An 18,024-nucleotide genomic window follows, 5' to 3' on the forward strand; every position below is an offset into this window, starting at 1 on the left:
CGAGATTTCCTATGCAGAGCTTGGGCAGCCCATGGGTGCCTTGGGCATCTCATGAACGCTTCGCATGGTCTGTGGATGGCTCAGGTGGCCGACCTGGACACAGCCGTTTGTTGTCCAGGGGTCCAACAGCCTTTTGGGGCACAGATGGGGCACCTCCTAGGGCTGGTGGGGGCTTTTTGCGTTCCCCACAGCCCCAACCCCGTTGTGTCCCTGGCAGCTGGTGGTGAAGGGAGCATCGGAGGCCGACAATCGTGTGCACGAGCCGAGGACCCCCATGCGGCTGCGCATCGAGGGTGACCACAAAGCCCACGTGGGGCTGGTGGCCGTGGACAAGGCTGTCTATGTCCTCAACAAAAACAAACTCACCCAGAGTAAGGTGGGAGCTCCAGTTCCACCCTCTGCTGTCCCCGACGTCCCCCCAGAGGCAGGAGGATCTTTCGGGGTTGTCCCTTTGTTGGCCGCAGGTGTGGGACACAGTGGAGAACGGTGACATCGGCTGCACCCCGGGCAGTGGGAGGAACCACGTGGGGGTCTTCGCCGACGCAGGCCTCAGCCTGACTACAAATGTGAACATCGAAACGGAGCAGAGAGGTGGTGGGTGACACGATGGGATGGGGAACAGACACCAGAGGGGTGGGACGTGCCGAGCGTGGGGACGCCATGTCCCCAGAAGCGGAGTTGTGTCAGCATGGGGACGGAACCCACGGGTGACATCGTGGGGACGGGGGTGTGACAGCTCGGGGGTGGAGGATGCGGCCCTGGGGTGTGTGGGGTGCGACGCCTGCCTTCTGTGGGAAGCGACACCTGGATCCTGACCGATGTCACCTTTGTCCCCAGAGGTCCAATGCGCGAAACCTGCAAAACGCAAGCGCCGCTCCGTGAAGCTCATCAAGCACAAGGGCACCAAGAGTAGGTGGCACTGGGAACACCAGCCTGTCCTGGGTCCTCAGGGACACCGCACTGTCCCATCACCCGAGATGCTGGATTGTCCCACAAGGGACACCGGAGCACCCCGTATCCCCGATGGGGCCGCGAGGTCGGATGCCATCGGGGTGTTTTGGTGCTGGCAGTGGCCGAGTACAGCGACAGGAACCTGCGCAAGTGCTGCGAGGACGGCATGAAGGAAAACCTGATGGGCTACAGCTGTGAGAAACGGGCCACCTACATCCTCGATGGCACGGCCTGCACCGAAGCCTTCCTCAACTGCTGCCTGTACATCAAGGGCATCCGCGACGAGGAGCGCGATCTGCATTACGAGCTGGCTCGAAGCAAGTGCTGGGAGCAGTGGGGTGACAGCAGGGGGGATGGACGGATGGGCAGAGCTTGAGAAATGCTTGGGGGGGTGTTAAGTGAGGAGGGGGCGACGTTTGGGTGGTCAGTGCGTGAGTGATGCTCGCGTGCATCTCGGGCAAAAGCGGGGTGAAGCGTGAGCGAAGCTCGTGTGAAGCTTGGGGGAAGCTTCAGTGAACTGCGGTCAACGCGCGAGCGGTCTGGCGCACGTCTGGGGAGGTGTTTGGGAAACGGTTGGGTGATGCTGGGGCAAAGGTTGGGCAGCGATGGCCCAGCAGTTGGGAGATCTTGGGGCAAAGTTCAGCTGATCCTTGCAGAAAGGTTGGGCGACATTTGGGCAAAGATTGGGCGATGCTTTGGGGAAGCAACAGCAAGTGTGACCAACGCACGAGTAATGCTTGCGCATCCCTTGTGTCGGGTGAAGCTTACGAGGAGCTTGGTTGATATTTAGGCAATGCCTAAGCAAAGACTGGGCGACGCTTAGGTGGAAGTTGGGTTGTGCCGGGGATGATTCCGGTGGGTGGGATCCCATGGACACGGATGTGGTTGAGAGGGCTGTCTTCGTCCCCAGGTGAGGTGGATGATGCCTTCCTGGCCGACGAAGACATCACCTCGCGGAGCCTCTTCCCAGAGAGCTGGCTGTGGCAGGTGGAGGAGCTGACAGAACCGCCCAATGAACTGGGGTGAGCCCAGCGTCCCGGTTCCAGTAGAGGTATCGCTCCAAAACAGGCCTGAGGACAACCACCACCCCATATCTCTATGTGGGGATCCATGATCTCCTACCCAACAGGATCTGGACCCCCAACAAGCCCAAAGTGGGGACAAGCCATGACTCCTTCAGTCTATATGAGGTCAACAAATGGCACACTTGGCCTTGGGACCAACCGACTTCTTAGTCTAGCTCCACGGCCACCTGCACCCCGTGGTCCAGCTAGGGGACAAGCTGTAACCATCCTGGTCCAGTTTGGTGGCTGCTTACACCCCCCTGTCCAGATGTGGAGCCAATTCTAACCCCCCTGGTTGTTTGCATCCCCCCTAGCATCTCCACGAAGACGCTGCCCATATACCTGAAAGACTCCATCACCACCTGGGAGGTCCTGGCTGTCAGCCTCTCTGAGAAGAAGGGTACGTGATGGAGGAGGAAGAGGTTCCTGGGAACTGGATGACTCGCTCAAATCTTGGGGGTGGACTCTAGGACTTGAGGAGTCCCCAAAACTTGGAGGGGTGAACTTGAGGATGGAGGGGTCTCCAAAACAAGAGAGGGATTCGTAACTCTGGAGAGGTATCCCAAGCTTTGGGGATGTCTGTGGGACTTGAGGGGTCTCCAAAATCCTGAGGGGTTCTTGTGGAGTTTGAGGGGTCTCCAAAACAAGAGAGGGATTCGTAACTCTGGAGAGGTATTCCAAGCTCTGGGGACGTCTGTGGGACTTGAGGGGTCTCCAAAATCCTGAGGGGTTCTTGTGGAGTTTGAGGGGTCTCCAAAATGTGAGAAGGATTTGTAACTCTGGAGAGGTATCCCAAGCTTTGGGGACGTCCGTGGGACTTGAGGGGTCTCCAAAATCCTGAGGGGTTCTTGTGGAGTTTGAGGGGTCTCCAAAACGAGAGAGGGATTTGTAACTCTGGAGAGGTATCCCAAGCTCTGGGGACATCTATGGAACTTGAGGGGTCTCCAAAATCCTGAGGGGTTCTTGTGGAGTTTGAGGGGTCTCCAAAATGTGAGAAGGATTTGTAACTCTGGACAGGTATCCCAAACTTTGGGGACGTCTGTGGGACTTGAGGGGTCAGGCAAACCTTGAAGGAACTTGGAGAGATTTCCCCAAGCCTCGGGGATGTCCCTGGGACCACGGGGGGCCAAATCAGCTCACAATCCCCAACCCACAGGGCTGTGCGTGGCCGACCCCTACGAGATCACGGTGATGAAGGAGTTCTTCATCGATCTGCGCCTGCCCTACTCGGCGGTGAGGAACGAGCAGGTGGAGGTCCGCGCCGTCCTCTACAACTACTGGAAGAACAAGATCAAGGTCGGTGCCTCACTCCAGCGCTTGTAGGGGGATCCGTGGCCGCCTGAACCCAACGTCTCTCTGTATCCCCAGGTGCGCGTGGAGCTGATGTACAACCCGGCCCTGTGCAGCGCGTCCACCTCCAAAACGCGCTACCAGCAGATCTTGCAACTGGAGCCTCAGACGTCGCACGCCGTGCCCTTCGTCATCGTGCCCTTGCAGCTGGGGCAGCACGACGTCGAGGTGAAGGCGGCCGTCTGGGAGAGCTTCGTGTCTGATGGCGTCAAGAAGAAGCTCAGAGTGGTGGTGAGTAGCCCCTGCTGCCACCTCAGCCCTCCGATGCCCCCCAGCTCCTCCCGGTCCTCCTGACGGCATCGTCATCCACGCTTCATCCCGGTGTTGGTACCCGGAGATGAAGGATCCCCCATCGGTGCTCAGGAGTTGTCTCCTGGGATTCTCCACCCCTGGAGGTCTCCCAGTTTGTCCCGTGACCACGTGCTGGTCGATGCTGGAGCACTTTCTTAGCCAAACCTGGAGAGGTTGGGAAGGGGAAACGTCAAATCAGCTCAGTGCTGAGCGCGGGTCTCTCCTCTCTGCAGCCCGAAGGAATGAGGCTGGAGAAGACGGTGAAGATAGTTGAGCTTGACCCAAAGACGTTGGGAAACAGTGAGTGGCCCCGCTCCGGTCCTGTGGAATCTCATCCCGTGGGTTGAGTGGGAGGAGAAGGGAAATAGGGAAAGACAACTGTGTGCGTGAAGTGCGGTGGATGCACCACCAAGGGCAAGATTGGAGCATACTGCGGGACGAGGGACAAGTAGTGTGTCACTGTGGGGCTGGAGGGCTGCCCTGTTGGCCTCTGGGGTGTCAGTGGAGACATCTCAGGAAAAAGGACATCCTGGTATGGGTCTGGAGCATCGTGGGGGATAAGGGACACCCTGCTGTGGATGTGGGGTGGGACTGGGTCATCTCAGGGAAGGGGGGGAGAAGGATTTGAGGCCACCCACCTCCATCCTGTCCTCTCCCTGCCCCACAGACGGCGTGCAGGAAGTGAAGGTGAAAGCAGCAAACCTCTCTGACATCGTCCCCAACACTGAGTCAGAGACCAAAGTCAGCATTCAAGGTGACAGCATGGGAGAAGGGACGGACGGGGCGGGCCTGGAGGGGACAAGACACTCCTCCTTGACATCATGTCCCTTCCCCTTGTTCCAGGCAACCCCGTGTCCATCCTGGTGGAGAAAGCCATCGATGGGACCAAGCTGAAACACCTCATTGTGACCCCGTCGGGCTGCGGGGAGCAGAACATGATTGGGATGACACCCACCGTCATCGCTGTTCACTACCTGGACAGCACGATGCAATGGGAGACCTTCGGTATCCACCGCCGCGCGGAGGCCATCGAATTGATCAAAAAGGGTGAGAGCATCCCGGAGAGGTAAAGAGGGATCTTTTAGGGTGCAAAATGAAAGTGTCTTCCCAGGGGCTAAAGGGCATCTGCGTCTTAAGACGTAGAACCATGGGATGTTTGGGTGGGAAGGGTCCTTGAAGGTCGCAGAATCACGGAGTTGTAGGGGTTGGAAGGGGCCTCCAAAGATCAGCGAGTCCAACCCCCCTGCCAAAGCAGGTTCCCATAGAACCTGTCATAGAACTGTAGAACGGGTTGAGTCAAGGGATCTTAAAGATCGTGGAATCTGGGAATCCTGAAACATTTGGGGTTGGAAGGGGCCTTCGAGGTCATAGAACCACAGAATGGGTTGAGTTGGAAGGCACCCGTCTTGTTCCAACCCATTCGCATAGGTTGGGTGCCACCAGTTTGGGGATTTCCAGATCTACTGGTTTGTGCTGGGATGGGCACCAGAAGGGGCCGGCGGCCTGAAGCCACCCCTAGGTGACCCACATGTTGGCCAACTGCCCTCTGCCCACCAGGTTACACCCAACAGCTCGCGTTCCGCAAAGACGACGGCTCATTTGCTGCCTTCACCAACCGCCCATCCAGCACCTGGTGAGGGTCCCCATCCCACCACCGCCACCACGGGGGGTTTGGGTGACAACGTCGGATGCGACGCCGAGTTCTCCCATCCTCAGGTTGACAGCCTACGTGGCCAAGGTCTTCGCCATGGCCATCAACATGGTGGACATCAAGCCGGAAGTGGTCTGCGGAGCCATCAAATGGCTCATTCTGGAGAAGCAGAAACCAGACGGGCTTTTCCAAGAAGATGCCCCCGTCATCCATAAGGAGATGGTGGTATGGGGGGGAGACCCGAAGCACCGTCCCTATTTGTGATCGAGACCCGTTGGCTCAAGGATGGGCAACCGTGGGGGGAAAAAAAGCTCCTCTGGGTGACAGGGACAAGTGTGGGGTGGACACAGCTTGCTGTGAGACCCACAGAATCCGAGGTTTTGCTCCTCCTTCCGCAGGGAGGTTACCACGGCGCCGAGCCCAGCGTGTCCCTGACCGCCTTCGTCCTCTCCGCGCTGCAGGAATCCCAGAAGATCTGCAAGAACTACGTGAAAGTGAGCGACCCGGAACCTGGGCACGGGGGGGGGGTTGGACTTGATCTCTGAAGGTCCCTTCCAAGCCCTACAGCTCTGTGATTCCATGACCCGGGGCTCAGCAACGCGTGGGGGCTGGGGGGAGGAGGGGCGCCCAACCCCTATAGAAGCCACCCGAGAACCCGCGTTGTCGTCCTTTCCGTTCAGAGCTTGGATGGGAGCATCTCCAAAGCCTCCGATTACCTGTCCCGGAAATACCAATCCCTGGCTCGGCCCTACACGGTGGCCCTGACTTCCTACGCCCTGGCCTTAACGGGGAAACTCAACAGCGAGAAAGTTCTGATGAAGTTCTCCAAAGGTGAAAAGGGAACAAATCCGGGGCAAGGGGAAGAAGTGAGGTCAGGTGCTGGGGGTGACGAAGCCCCACGTCCCCTCATGTCCCCCCGTGTCCCCCCCTTCCCGTGTCCCCCCATATCCCCCCCCCCCGTGTCCCCCCGTGTTCCCCCGTGTTCCTACTGATCCCCATGTCCCTCCGTATCCCCACGGACCCACAGATCCCCCTGTCCCTTCGTATCCCCATGCCCCTCCATGTTCCCACATCTCTACATCTCTCCATATCCCCATGTCCCTCCATGTCACCACATCCCTCCATGTCCCCACATCCTTCTGTGTCCTCATGTCCTTCTCTCTCTCTCCATGTTCCCATGTCCCACTATGTCCCCATGTCCCTACAGAGCCCCATGTCCTGCTATGTCCTCATGTCCTTCTTCTATCCCTCTCCATGTCCCTTCAAGTCCCCATGTCCCTGCAGATCCCCACATCCTCCTTCTATCTCCCCCCATGTCCCTCCACATCCCCATATCCCTACAAATCCCCACATCCTCCTTCTATCTCCTCCCATGTCACCACGTCCCTCCATGTCCCCACGTCCTTCCGTGTCCTCGTGTCCTTCTCTCTCTCTCCATGTTCCCATGTCCCACTATGTCCCCATGTCCCTACAGAGCCCCACGTCCTTCTTTGTCCTCATGTCCTTCTTCTATCCCTCTCCATGTCCCTTCAAGTCCCCATATCCCTGCAGATCCCCACGTCCTTCTATCTCCCCCCGTGTCCCTCCACGTCCCCATATCCCTACAAATCCCCATGTCCTTCTATCTCCCCCCATGTCACCACGTCCCTCCATGTCCCCATGTCCTTCCGTGTCCTCATGTCCTTCTATCTCTCTCCATGTTCCCATGTCCCACTAGGTCCCCGTGTCCCTACAGAGCCCCACGTCCTTCTATGTCCTCATGTCCTTCTTCTATCCCTCTCCATGTCCCTTCAAGTCCCCATATCCCTACAAATCCCCACATCCTTCTATCTCCCCCCATGTCCCTCCACATCCCCATATCCCTACAAATCCCCACGTCCTTCTATCTCCCCCCATGTTCCTCCACATCCCCATATCCCTACAAATCCCCACGTCCTTCTATGTCCCTTCATGTCCCCCCATGTCCCTCCACGTCCCCATATCCCTACAAATCCCCACGTCCTTCTATCTCCCCCTATGTCCCTCCACATCCCCATATCCCTGCAGATCCCCACATCTTACTTCTATCCCTCTCCATGTTCCTACATCCCACCGGTTCCCCACGTCCATCCAGAAGTGGGTTTAGGGGACACGGCGGTGAGGTTGGGGAGGGCTGACAAATCCCCTCCGGGTGACGCTGAGGCCTCCATGTCACCCAGACGGCACCCACTGGGCGGAACGCAACGCCCACACCTACAACATCGAGGGGACATCCTACGCCCTGCTGGCGCTGCTGCAGATGGAGAAGAGCGAGCTGACGGGGCCGGTGGCCCGCTGGTTGGCCCAGCAGAACTACTTTGGTGGTGGCTACGGATCCACCCAGGTGGGCTACGGACCCCCCCCCCCACCTCCTGTGGCACCTGTGGCACCTGTGGCACACAGAGCCATTGGGGGGGTGGTGGTCGGTTGGGGCAAGATGGGGTGGTGGGGTGGTGAGAGTCACCTTACGGCCATGGGGACCCCTGGGGGCACCCCGTGTCTGAGAGCCTGGGGACCCCTAGGATCTGTCCTGTCCTTTGGGGTCAGGCCCTGTCCTTTAGGGGACACATCCTGTCCTTTGGGGACATGTTAAGTCCTATGGGGATCTGTCCTGTCCTTTGGGGTCAGGCCCTGTCCCTTGGGGACACATCCTCTCCTTTGGGGGCATGTCAAGTCCTCTGGGGTCATGTCCTGTCCTTTGGGGACCTGTGATGTCCTTTGGGGTCAGGCCCTGTCCTTTGGGGACACATCATGTCCATTGGGGACATGTCAAGTCCTCTGGGGACCTGTCCTGTCCTTTTGGGACCTGTCCTGTCCTTTGGGGTCATGTCCTGTCCTTTGGGGACATGTCAAGTACTCTGGGGACCTGTCCTATCCTTTGGGTCAGGCCCTGTCCTTTGGGGTCATGTGCTGTCCTTTGGGGACACATCATGTCCTTTGGGGACCTGTCCTGTCCTTTGGGGACATGTCAAGTCCTCTGGGGACCTGTCCTATCCTTTGGGTCAGGCCCTGTCCTTTGGGGTCATGTGCTGTCCTTTGGGGACACATCATGTCCTTTGGGGACCTGTCCTGTCCTTTGGGGACATGTCAAGTCCTCTGGGGACCTGTCCTATCCTTTGGGTCAGGCCCTGTCCTTTGGGGTCATGTCCTGTCCTCTGGGGACCTGTCCTGTCCTTTGGGGACATGTTAAGTCCTCTGGGAACCTGTTCTGCCCTTTGGGGTCATGTCCTGTCCTCTGGGGACCTGTCCTGTCCTTTGGGGACACGTCAAGTCCTCTGGGGACCTGTCCTGTCCTTTGGGGACCTGTCCTGTCCTTTGGGGTCAGGCTCTTTGGGGACACATCATGTCCTTTGGGGGACAGCTCATATCCCAAAGAGTTCCTGCCTTCTGGGGACACCTCTTGAGGTCCCCGAGGTTCACCAACAACACCAAACGTCTCCTGGAGCCGGGGCTCAGCCCAGCGCCGAAAGCTTTGGGGCACAGCCCAGGCGACGTCCCCCAGCCTCAGTGTCCCCTTTGTCCCCGCAGGCCACCATCCTGGTGTTCCAGGCTCTGGCTCAGTACCACGTCGCGCAGCCGAGGCAGTCGGAGCTCAACCTGGACGTGTCGGTGCTGCTGCCGCGCCGCGCCAACGCCGTCACCTACCGCATCGAGAGCAGCAACGCGCTGGTGGCGCGCTCCGCGGAGGTACGGCGCCGTGTCACCCTGTCACCGGTGTCACCATGGGCACCGCTGTCATCCTTGTCATTGATGCCACTTCAGCCCTTGGTGTCACCACGGTCACCGGTGTCGTCCTTGTTGATGCCACTCCAGCCCTTGGTGTCACCATGGTTGCCAGTGTCGTCCTTGTCATTGATGCCACTCCAGCCCTTGCTGTCACCAGTGTCACCAGTGTCATCCTTGTTGATGCCACTCCAGCCCTTCATGTCACCATTGTCACCGGTGTCATGCTTGTCATTGATGCCACTCCAGTCCTTCATGTCACCATTGTCACCAGCATCATCCTTGCCATCGATGCCACTCCAGCCCTTCATGTCACCATGGGCACCGGTGTCATCCTTGATGATGCCACTCCAGCCCTTCATGTCACCATTGTCACCGGTGTCATGCTTGTCATTGATGCCACTCCAGCCCTTGGTGTCACCAGTGTCATCCTTGTTGATGCCACTCCAGCCCTTGGTGTCACCATGGTCACCAGTGTCATCCTTGTTGATGCCACTCCAGCCCTTCATGTCACCATGGGCACCGGTGTCATCCTTGTCACTGATGCCACTCCAGCCCTTGGTGTCACCATGGTCACCAGTGTCATCCTTGATGATGCCACTCCAGCCCTTGGTGTCACCATGGTCACCAGTGTCATCCTTGTCATTGATGCCACTCCAGCCCTTCATGTCACCATGGGCACCGGTGTCATCCTTGTCATTGATGCCACTCGAGCCTTTGGTGACACCGTGGTCACCAGTGTCATCCTTGATGATGCCACTCCAGTCCTTCATGTCACCATTGTCACCGGTGTCATGCTTGTCATTGATGCCACTCCAGCCCTTGGTGTCACCAGTGTCATCCTTGATGATGCCACTCCAGCCCTTCATGTCACCATGGGCACCGGTGTCATCCTTGTCACTGATGCCACTCCAGCCCTTGGTGTCACCATGGTCACCGGTGTCATCCTTGTTGATGCCACTCCACCCCTTGGTGTCACTATGGTCACCAGTGTCATCCTTGTCATTGATGCCACTCCAGCCCTTGGTGTCACCATTGTCACCAGCATCATCCTTGCCATCGATGCCACTCCAGCCCTTCATGTCTCCATGGTCACCGGTGTCATCCTTGTTGATGCCACTCCAGCCCTTGGTGTCACCATGGTCACCAGTGTCATCCTTGTCACTGATACCACTCCAGCCCTTGGTGTCATCATTGTCACCATTGTCATCCTTGTTGATGCCACTCCAGTCCTTCATGTCACCGTTGTCACTGGTGTCATGCTTGTCGTAGATGCTGCTCCAGCCTTTGGTGTCACCATGGTCACCAGTGTCATCCTTGTTGATGCCACTCCAGCCCTTGGTGTCCCCCTTCTCACCAGCATCACACTTGTCACAGATGTCACCAAAGCTGCCAATCTCATCACTTGTGACACTCTTGTCTCTGGTGTCACCTTTGTCACCTTTGTTGTCATTAGTGTCATTCTTGTCATTGGTGCCACCGTTGTCACTGGTGTCACACCTGTCACTGGTGTCACTCTTGCCATTGGCATCGCCCTTATCACCGGTGCCATCATTGCCGCTGGTGTCACCCTTGTCCCTAGTGCCACCTTTGTCACCAGTGTCACCGCTGTCATTGGTGTCACCCTTGTCCCTAGTGCCACCTTTGTCACCAGTGTCACCGCTGTCATTGGTGTCACCCTTGTCCCTAGTGCCACCTTTGTCACCAGTGTCACCGCTGTCATTGGTGTCACCCTTGTCCCTAGTGTCACCTTTGTCACCAGTGTCACCGCTGTCATTGGTGTCACGCTTGTCCCTAGTGCCACCTTTGTCACCAGTGTCACCGCTGTCATTGGTGTCACCCTTGTCCCTAGTGTCACGCTTGTAACAGGCGTCACTGTTGTCACAGATGTCACTCTGGTCACCAGCGTCACCCTTACCGGTGGCGTCACCCCCCAGAGCCACAGTTGCCACCAGGGTGGCAGAGATGCGGCACACTGGGGCACCTCAGTGACACTCTCAGTGCTGTCCCCTCTGTGTCCTGGGTTGTCCCTGCCCCTCCCCATCGTCCCCTGTCCCCACAGACCAAGCTGAACGAGGACTTCACTGTGAAAGCAGAGGGCACGGGGAAGGGGACAATGACAGTGGTGACCGTCTACAACGCCAAGGTGCCCGAGACTGAAAACAAGTGTGACAACTTTGACCTGCGGGTCAGCGTGGAGGACGTGAAGACGGGTGAGTCCCCATCTGTCCCCTGACCTGTCCCCCAAGAGTCCCCTTCTTGTTCCTATTCTGTCCCCCAACATCTCCTCCACGTCCTCGTGTCCCCTTCCATGTGTCTCATGTCACCCAAATAATTCCATGTCCCCATGTCCCTCCATGTCCCCATGTCCCACCATGTCCCCATGTCCTTCCATGTCCCCACGTCTTTCCATGTCCCCACGTCCTTCCATGTCCCCATATCCCTCCATGTCCCCATGTCCTTCCATGTCCCCATGTCCCACCATGTCCCCATGTCCTTCCATGTCCCCACGTCTTTCCATGTCCCCATATCCCTCCATGTCCCCATATCCCTCCATGTCCCCATACCCTCCATGTCCCCATATCCCTCCATGTCCCCACATCCTTCCATGTCCCCATGTCCCTCCGTGTCCCCATATCCCTTCAGATCTCCATATCCTCCATGTCCCCATGTCCCTCCGTGTCCCCATGTCCCACCATGTCCCCACGTCCTTCCATGTCCCCACGTCCCACCATGTCCCCATATCCCTTCATGTCCCCATATCCCTTCATGTCCCCATATCCCTTCATGTCCCCATGTCCCACCATGTCCCCATGTCCCTCCATGTCCCCATATCCCTCCATGTCCCCATGTCCTTCCATGTCCCCATGTCCTTCCATGTCCCCATGTCCCACCATGTCCTCATGTCCCACCATGTCCCCATGTCCCTCCATGTCCCCACGTCCTTCCATGTCCCCATATCCCTCCATGTCCCCATACCCCATCAGATCTCCATACCCCTCCATGTCCCCATGTCCCTCCATGTCTCCATGTCCCACCAGATCCTCATGTCCCACCATGTCCCCATGTCCCTCCATGTCCCCACACCCCATCAGATCTCCATATCCTCCAGATTCCCGTGTCCCACCATGTTCCCATGTCCCTCCATGTCCCCATGTCCCTCTATGTCCCTCCACATCCCTCCACGTCCCCATGTCCCACCTGATCCTCATGTCCCTCCGCATCCCTCCATGTCCCCATGTCCCACCATGTCCCCATGTCCCTCCACGTCCCCATGACCCTTCTAGTCCCCCCTGGTTTCTCCTGTTTCTGTCCCCTGTTGTCCCACATGGGTAGCAGCACCATCCTTATGTCCCTTCACAGCCCGGCAGCTGGAAGGTGCCATCCGTTCTGTCAAGATCACCATCTGCACCAGGTGGGACACGATGGGGACATCAGAGGTGTTTGGGACATCGGGGACATTGTAGGGAGGGAGAGCTCACTGTGGGCAGGGACATGGGAGATGGGGAAGGGAATGGGGTTGTTGGGGACAGGGACATGGGAGATAGGGGATGTAATGGGGTTGTTGGGCACAGGGACATCAGGAATGAGGATGGGGACACGGAGACAAAGAAGACTCAGCTCCACTCATCCCTCGGGGATTTGTGGGAACGGGGACATCGGGGATGGGGATGCTGGGAGCAATGGGGACAGTGGGGCTGTAGAGGATATTGGGGACGGGCAGGTGGCCTCAGCCCTGTCCCTGCAGGTTCCTGGACACCGTGGATGCCACCATGTCCATCCTCGACATCTCCATGCTCACTGGCTTCTCCCCTGACGTCCAGGACCTGAAGAGTGTGAGTATGGGGCCGTAGGGACGTGTGGGGACACCAGGGGGCACGAGGCCATGCATCGCTGTGCCATCACGTCCCCTGTGTCCCCATGTGTGTCCCCAACCCCCATGTGTCCCCCTATACCTCTGTCTCTCCCGTGTCCTTGTGTTGTCACTGTGTCCCCATACCCCCCCCACCAGCTCTCAGAGGGAGTGGAGAGGTACATTTCCAAATTTGAGATCGACCACTCGCTGTCGAACCGCAGCAACCTCATCATCTACCTGGATAAGGTGAGGACAGGGGGGTGACGTGGGGGACTTGGGGACGGGGACGAGATGGGATGGGATGGGATGGGATGGGATGGGATGGGATGGGATGGGATGGGATGGGATGGGATGGGGAAAGGGACGTGGTGGGACAGGAGACCCCGGTGGCACAGGGTGGGGATGAAGGTGAGGTGGGACGGGTTGGAGTTGAAGACAGAGATGAGGATGGGACAATATGGAGGTGGGGACAATGGGGGGACAGGGAGAAGAAATGGTTCAGATCCAAGTTGGGCAGGGACAGAGATGGAGCTGGGGACAAGGTGTGGGTAGGGGGGGGAACAGGGATGGTGACAAATGGGAACACGGTGGAGATGGGAGTGGGGACATGGGTGGAGATGGATGAAGATGGGAATGGGGATGTGGGGGCATGGATGGAGATGGGAATGGGGATGTGGGAATGGATGGTGATGGGAATGGGGACATAGATGGTGATGGGAGTGGGGATGTGGGGACACGGATGGAGATGGGAATGGGGATGTGGGGCATGGATGGAGATGGGAATGGGGACGTGGGGACATGGAGATGGGAAAGGGGACATGGATGGTGATGGGAATGGGGACGTGGGGACATGGATGGAGATGGGAATGGGGACATGGATGGAGATGGGAGTGGGGACGTGGGGACATGGATGGAGATGGGAATGGGGACGTGGGGACATGGATGGAGATGGGAATGGGGACATGGAGATGGGAATGGGGACATGGATGGAGATGGGAATGGGGACATGGATGGAGATGGGAGTGGAGACATGGATGGAGATGGGAATGGGGACGTGGGGACATGGATGGAGATGGGAATGGGGACATGGATGGAGATGGGAATGGGGACGTGGAGACATGGATGGAGATGGAAATGGGGACACAGATGGAGATGGGAATGGGGACGTGGGGACATGGATGGAGATGGGAATGGGGACATAGATGGTGATGGGAGTGGGGATGTGGGGACACGGATGGAGATGGGAATGGGGATGTGGGGCATGGATGGAGATGGGAATGGGGACATGGATGGAGATGGGAGTGGGGACGTGGGGATATGGATGGAGATGGGAGTGGGGATGTGGGGACATGGATGAAGATGGAAATGGAGACAGATAGAGATGGGAGTGGGGACATGGATGGAGATGGGAGTGGGGACGTGGGGACATGGATGGAGATGGGAATGGAGGCACGGATGGAGATGGGAGTGGGGATGATGATTGGCTATGGGGTGAGGACGTGGTGTCACTGCCTTCTGTCCCCATCCCACATCTTGGTGTCCCGTGCGCAGATCTCCCACCGAGTGGAGGAGTGCATCGCCTTCAGGGCCCACCAGCACTTCCAGGTGGGACTGATCCAGCCTGCCTCCGTCAGTGTCTACAGCTACTACAAGATCGGTGTGTCCCCGTGTCCCTTCTTGTCCCCTCATGTCACCCCCGGGGTCCCACAAAGCCCATCTGTCCCATGTGTGAGGTTTGGTGTCACCCAGATGGGTTGGGATCATCCAAGGGTGTCCTTGGGGACCCCATGAGGTTTGGTGTCACCCAAAATGGTTTGGGGACACCCAAGGGTGCTTGGGGACACCAGGAGGTTTGGTGTCACCCAGGTGAGTTGGGGACACCATGAGGTTTGATGTCACCCAGGTGAGTTGGGGACACCATGAGGTTTGATGTCACCCAGGTGAGTTGGGGACACCATGAGGTTTGGTGTCACCCAGGTGAGTTGGGGACACCATGAGGTTTGATGTCACCCAGGTGAGTTGGGGACACCATGAGGTTTGATGTCACCCAGGTGAGTTGGGGACACCATGAGGTTTGGTGTCACCCAGGTGAGTTGGGGACACCATGAGGTTTGATGTCACCCAGGTGAGTTGGGGACACCATGGGGTTTGGTGTCACCCAGGGCTGGGGACACCCTGGTGGGCTGGGGACACCCAAGGGTTCTTGGGCACACCATGAGGTCATCCAAGGGTGTCCTTGGGGACATTCCCTCTACCTCCTCCTGTCCACGTGTCCCATGATGACTGTCACCCCACTGCCCCCACGTCCCACCTTTCCCTATTTCCCCATCCATGCCCCTATGTCCCCACACGCTTTTTGGTGACCCTTTCCCTTCACGTCCCCCTTTGTCCCCGTGTGATCTCCTCCGTGTCCCCTCACATTCCCCACGTCCCCACAGATGACCGCTGCACTCGCTTCTACCACCCGGACAAGGATGGTGGGCAGCTGAGGAAGATCTGCCACGGGGATGTGTGCCGCTGTGCTGAAGGTGACCGGGGGCCACAGGGACATGGGACAGAGACTGTCCCTCCCATATGTCCCACGCCACCCATTTTCCCAGTCCCCAAATAGTCCCACGTCCCCCCGTCCCCACGTCGCTCTCCAATCCTTCTCTATGTCTCCATGCGTCGGGACATGTCACCACCACGACGGGGACGCGTCGCTGTTGTCGTGGGACATGTCACTGTCACGATTGGACGCGTCCCTGTCGTGACAGGGAATGTCATTGCCCTGTCCCTGTGTGCCCACAGAAAACTGCTTCATACGACAGAAGAAGGACAATCCCACCACAGTCAACGAGCGCATCGATCTTGCCTGCAAGCCAGGGGTGGATTATGGTGAGACACGGGGACATGGGGACATGGGGACATGGGGGCAGGTGGCAAGGGAATGGAGGATTATGGGGGACAAAATGATAGGGGATGTCGTTGGGGTGAGGAGGGGGATGCGAAGGGCCGCGGAAGGACGTGAGCGGGCAGTGGGACGGGAAGAGTGGAGTAGGGGAGAAAGAAAGGGGCAAAAAGGGCCGCGAGGAGGAAAGGGGGACAGTGGGGACAGCTGCGAGGTGGGTGACGCGGTGACATCCCCCTCCCCAGTGTACAAAGTGAAGGTTGGTGGCGACAGAGGAGACATCGTCCCACGACAACTACATCATGACATCCTCTCCGTCATCAAGATGGGTACGAGCACCCCGGGGATAGGGGACAAGGTCACCTGGAGGGACCTGGGAGTGTCACCCAGGGCTGGGGACGCCCCGATGGGCTGGGGACACCCAAGGGTGCTTGGGGACACCATGAGGTTTGGTGTCACCCAAAATGGTTTGAGGACACCATGAGGTTTGGTGTCACCCAGGGCTGGGGACACCCCAGTGGGCTGGGGACACCCAAGGGTGCTTGGGGACACCGTGAGGTTTGATGTCACCCAAAATGGTTTGGGGACACCCAAGGGTGCTTGGGGACACCATGAGGTTTGATGTCACCCAGGGCTGGGGACACCCCGGTGGGCTTGGGGACACCCAAGGGTGCTTGGGGACACCATGAGGTTTGATGTCACCCAAAATGGTTTGAGGACACCATGAGGTTTGGTGTCACCCAGGGCTGGGGACACCCCAGTGGGCTGGGGACACCCAAGGGTGCTTGGGGACACCATGAGGTTTGGCGTCACCCAGATTAGCTGGGGACACCACAAGGTTTGATGTCACCCAGGGCTGGGGACACCCTGGTGAGCTGGGGACACCCAAGGGTTCTTGGGGACACCATGAGGTTTGGTGTCACCCAGGTGGGTTGGGATCATCCAAGGGTGCTTGGGGACCCCATGATTTTTGGTGCCATCCAAAATGGTTTGGGAACACCTTGAGGTTTGGTGTCACCCAAAATGGTTTGGGGACACCCAAGGGTGCTTGGGGACACTGTGAGGTTTGGTGTCACCCAGGTGAGCTGGGGACACCACAAGGTTTGATGTCACCCAGGGCTGGGGACACCCAAGGGTGCTTGGGGACACCATGAGGGTTGATGTCACCCAGGGCTGGGGACACCCCGGTGGGCTGGGGACACCCAAGGGTGCTTGGAGACACAATGAGGTTTGGTGCCACCCAAAATGGTTTGGGGACACCATGAGGTTTGGTGTCACCCAGGTGAGTTGGGGACACCACAAGGTTTGATGTTACCCAGGGCTGGGGACACCCTGATGGGCTGGGGACACCCAAGGGTGCTTGGGGACACCGTGAGGTTTGGTGTCACCCAGGTGGGTTGGGATCATCCAAGGGTCCTTGGGGACCCCATGAGGTTTGGTGTCACCCAAAATGGTTTGGGGACACCCAAGGGTGCTTGGGGACACCATGAGGTTTGGTGTCACCCAGACGGGTTGGGGACACCCAAGGGTGCTTGGTGAACATCTGGAGTGAACTGGCGAACTGGTGCCACCCGCAGCTGGTGACAACAGTGGGGCGATGACACCCAGGGGTGGTGACAACAATGGGACGACGTCCCCAAAGATGCCCATAGCTCCTGGGACCGGGGGTTTCTCATCGCGGAAGGGTGTCACAGCCGGTGTCCCTGCCTTGTTGGGGTGGCGTGTCACCTGTGTCACCTCTCCCTGGGACAGGCACCGACGAGGACCCACTTGGGAGCAACCGGACCTTCGTGAGCCACAAGCAGTGCCGGGATGCGCTGAGCCTCCAGAAGGGACAGGAATACCTGGTGTGGGGGCTGGCGTTTCCGATCTGTGGGTCACGGCAGCCGGTAGGGACAGGGGGACGTGGGGGACGTGGGGGCATGGGGGCATGGGGACATGGGGATGTGGGGGTGTGGGGGACACGGGGACTTGGGGACGTGGGGATGTGGGGACATGGGGGCATGGGGACATGGGGACGTGGGGACTTGGAGGCATGGGGACATGAAAACATGGGGATGTGGGGGTGTGGGGACACGAGGGCATGGGGGTGTGGGGACATGAAAACATGGGGACATGGGACATGAAAACGGGGACATGGGGACATGGGGACAGGGGACATGGGGACATGGGGACATGGGAGCATGAAGACATGAGGACGTGGGGGTGAGGGGACATGGGGACATGGGGA

At 58.4% G+C, this 18,024-nt stretch overlaps 1 protein-coding gene across 1 annotated transcript in view; it reads left to right on the forward strand.

Annotated features, from left to right (window-relative positions):
- Positions 1–17,683, forward strand: part of LOC306957743 (A.superbus venom factor 1-like) — a gene marked incomplete at both ends in the record, with an annotated part of 31,226 nt that extends 13,543 nt beyond the window's left edge. The window contains 29 exon segments of the mRNA XM_079551212.1: positions 218–376; positions 465–594; positions 838–909; positions 1,071–1,289; positions 1,862–1,973; positions 2,330–2,415; positions 3,172–3,311; positions 3,384–3,596; positions 3,890–3,956; positions 4,324–4,410; positions 4,500–4,703; positions 5,214–5,289; positions 5,373–5,532; positions 5,706–5,801; positions 5,988–6,138; positions 7,506–7,669; positions 8,854–9,012; positions 11,111–11,261; positions 12,412–12,463; positions 12,797–12,884; positions 13,061–13,150; positions 14,456–14,561; positions 15,343–15,432; positions 15,695–15,781; positions 16,040–16,056; positions 16,058–16,097; positions 16,100–16,123; positions 17,547–17,656; positions 17,659–17,683. Coding sequence (XP_079407338.1) covers positions 218–376; positions 465–594; positions 838–909; positions 1,071–1,289; positions 1,862–1,973; positions 2,330–2,415; positions 3,172–3,311; positions 3,384–3,596; positions 3,890–3,956; positions 4,324–4,410; positions 4,500–4,703; positions 5,214–5,289; positions 5,373–5,532; positions 5,706–5,801; positions 5,988–6,138; positions 7,506–7,669; positions 8,854–9,012; positions 11,111–11,261; positions 12,412–12,463; positions 12,797–12,884; positions 13,061–13,150; positions 14,456–14,561; positions 15,343–15,432; positions 15,695–15,781; positions 16,040–16,056; positions 16,058–16,097; positions 16,100–16,123; positions 17,547–17,656; positions 17,659–17,683 — 3,175 coding nt within the window.
- Between the last annotated feature and the right edge of the window lie 341 nt (positions 17,684–18,024).

This window comes from Tetrao urogallus (assembly GCF_951394365.1).
Source record: "Tetrao urogallus genome assembly, contig: scaffold_129, whole genome shotgun sequence".
Classification (NCBI taxonomy): Eukaryota; Metazoa; Chordata; class Aves; order Galliformes; family Phasianidae; genus Tetrao; species Tetrao urogallus.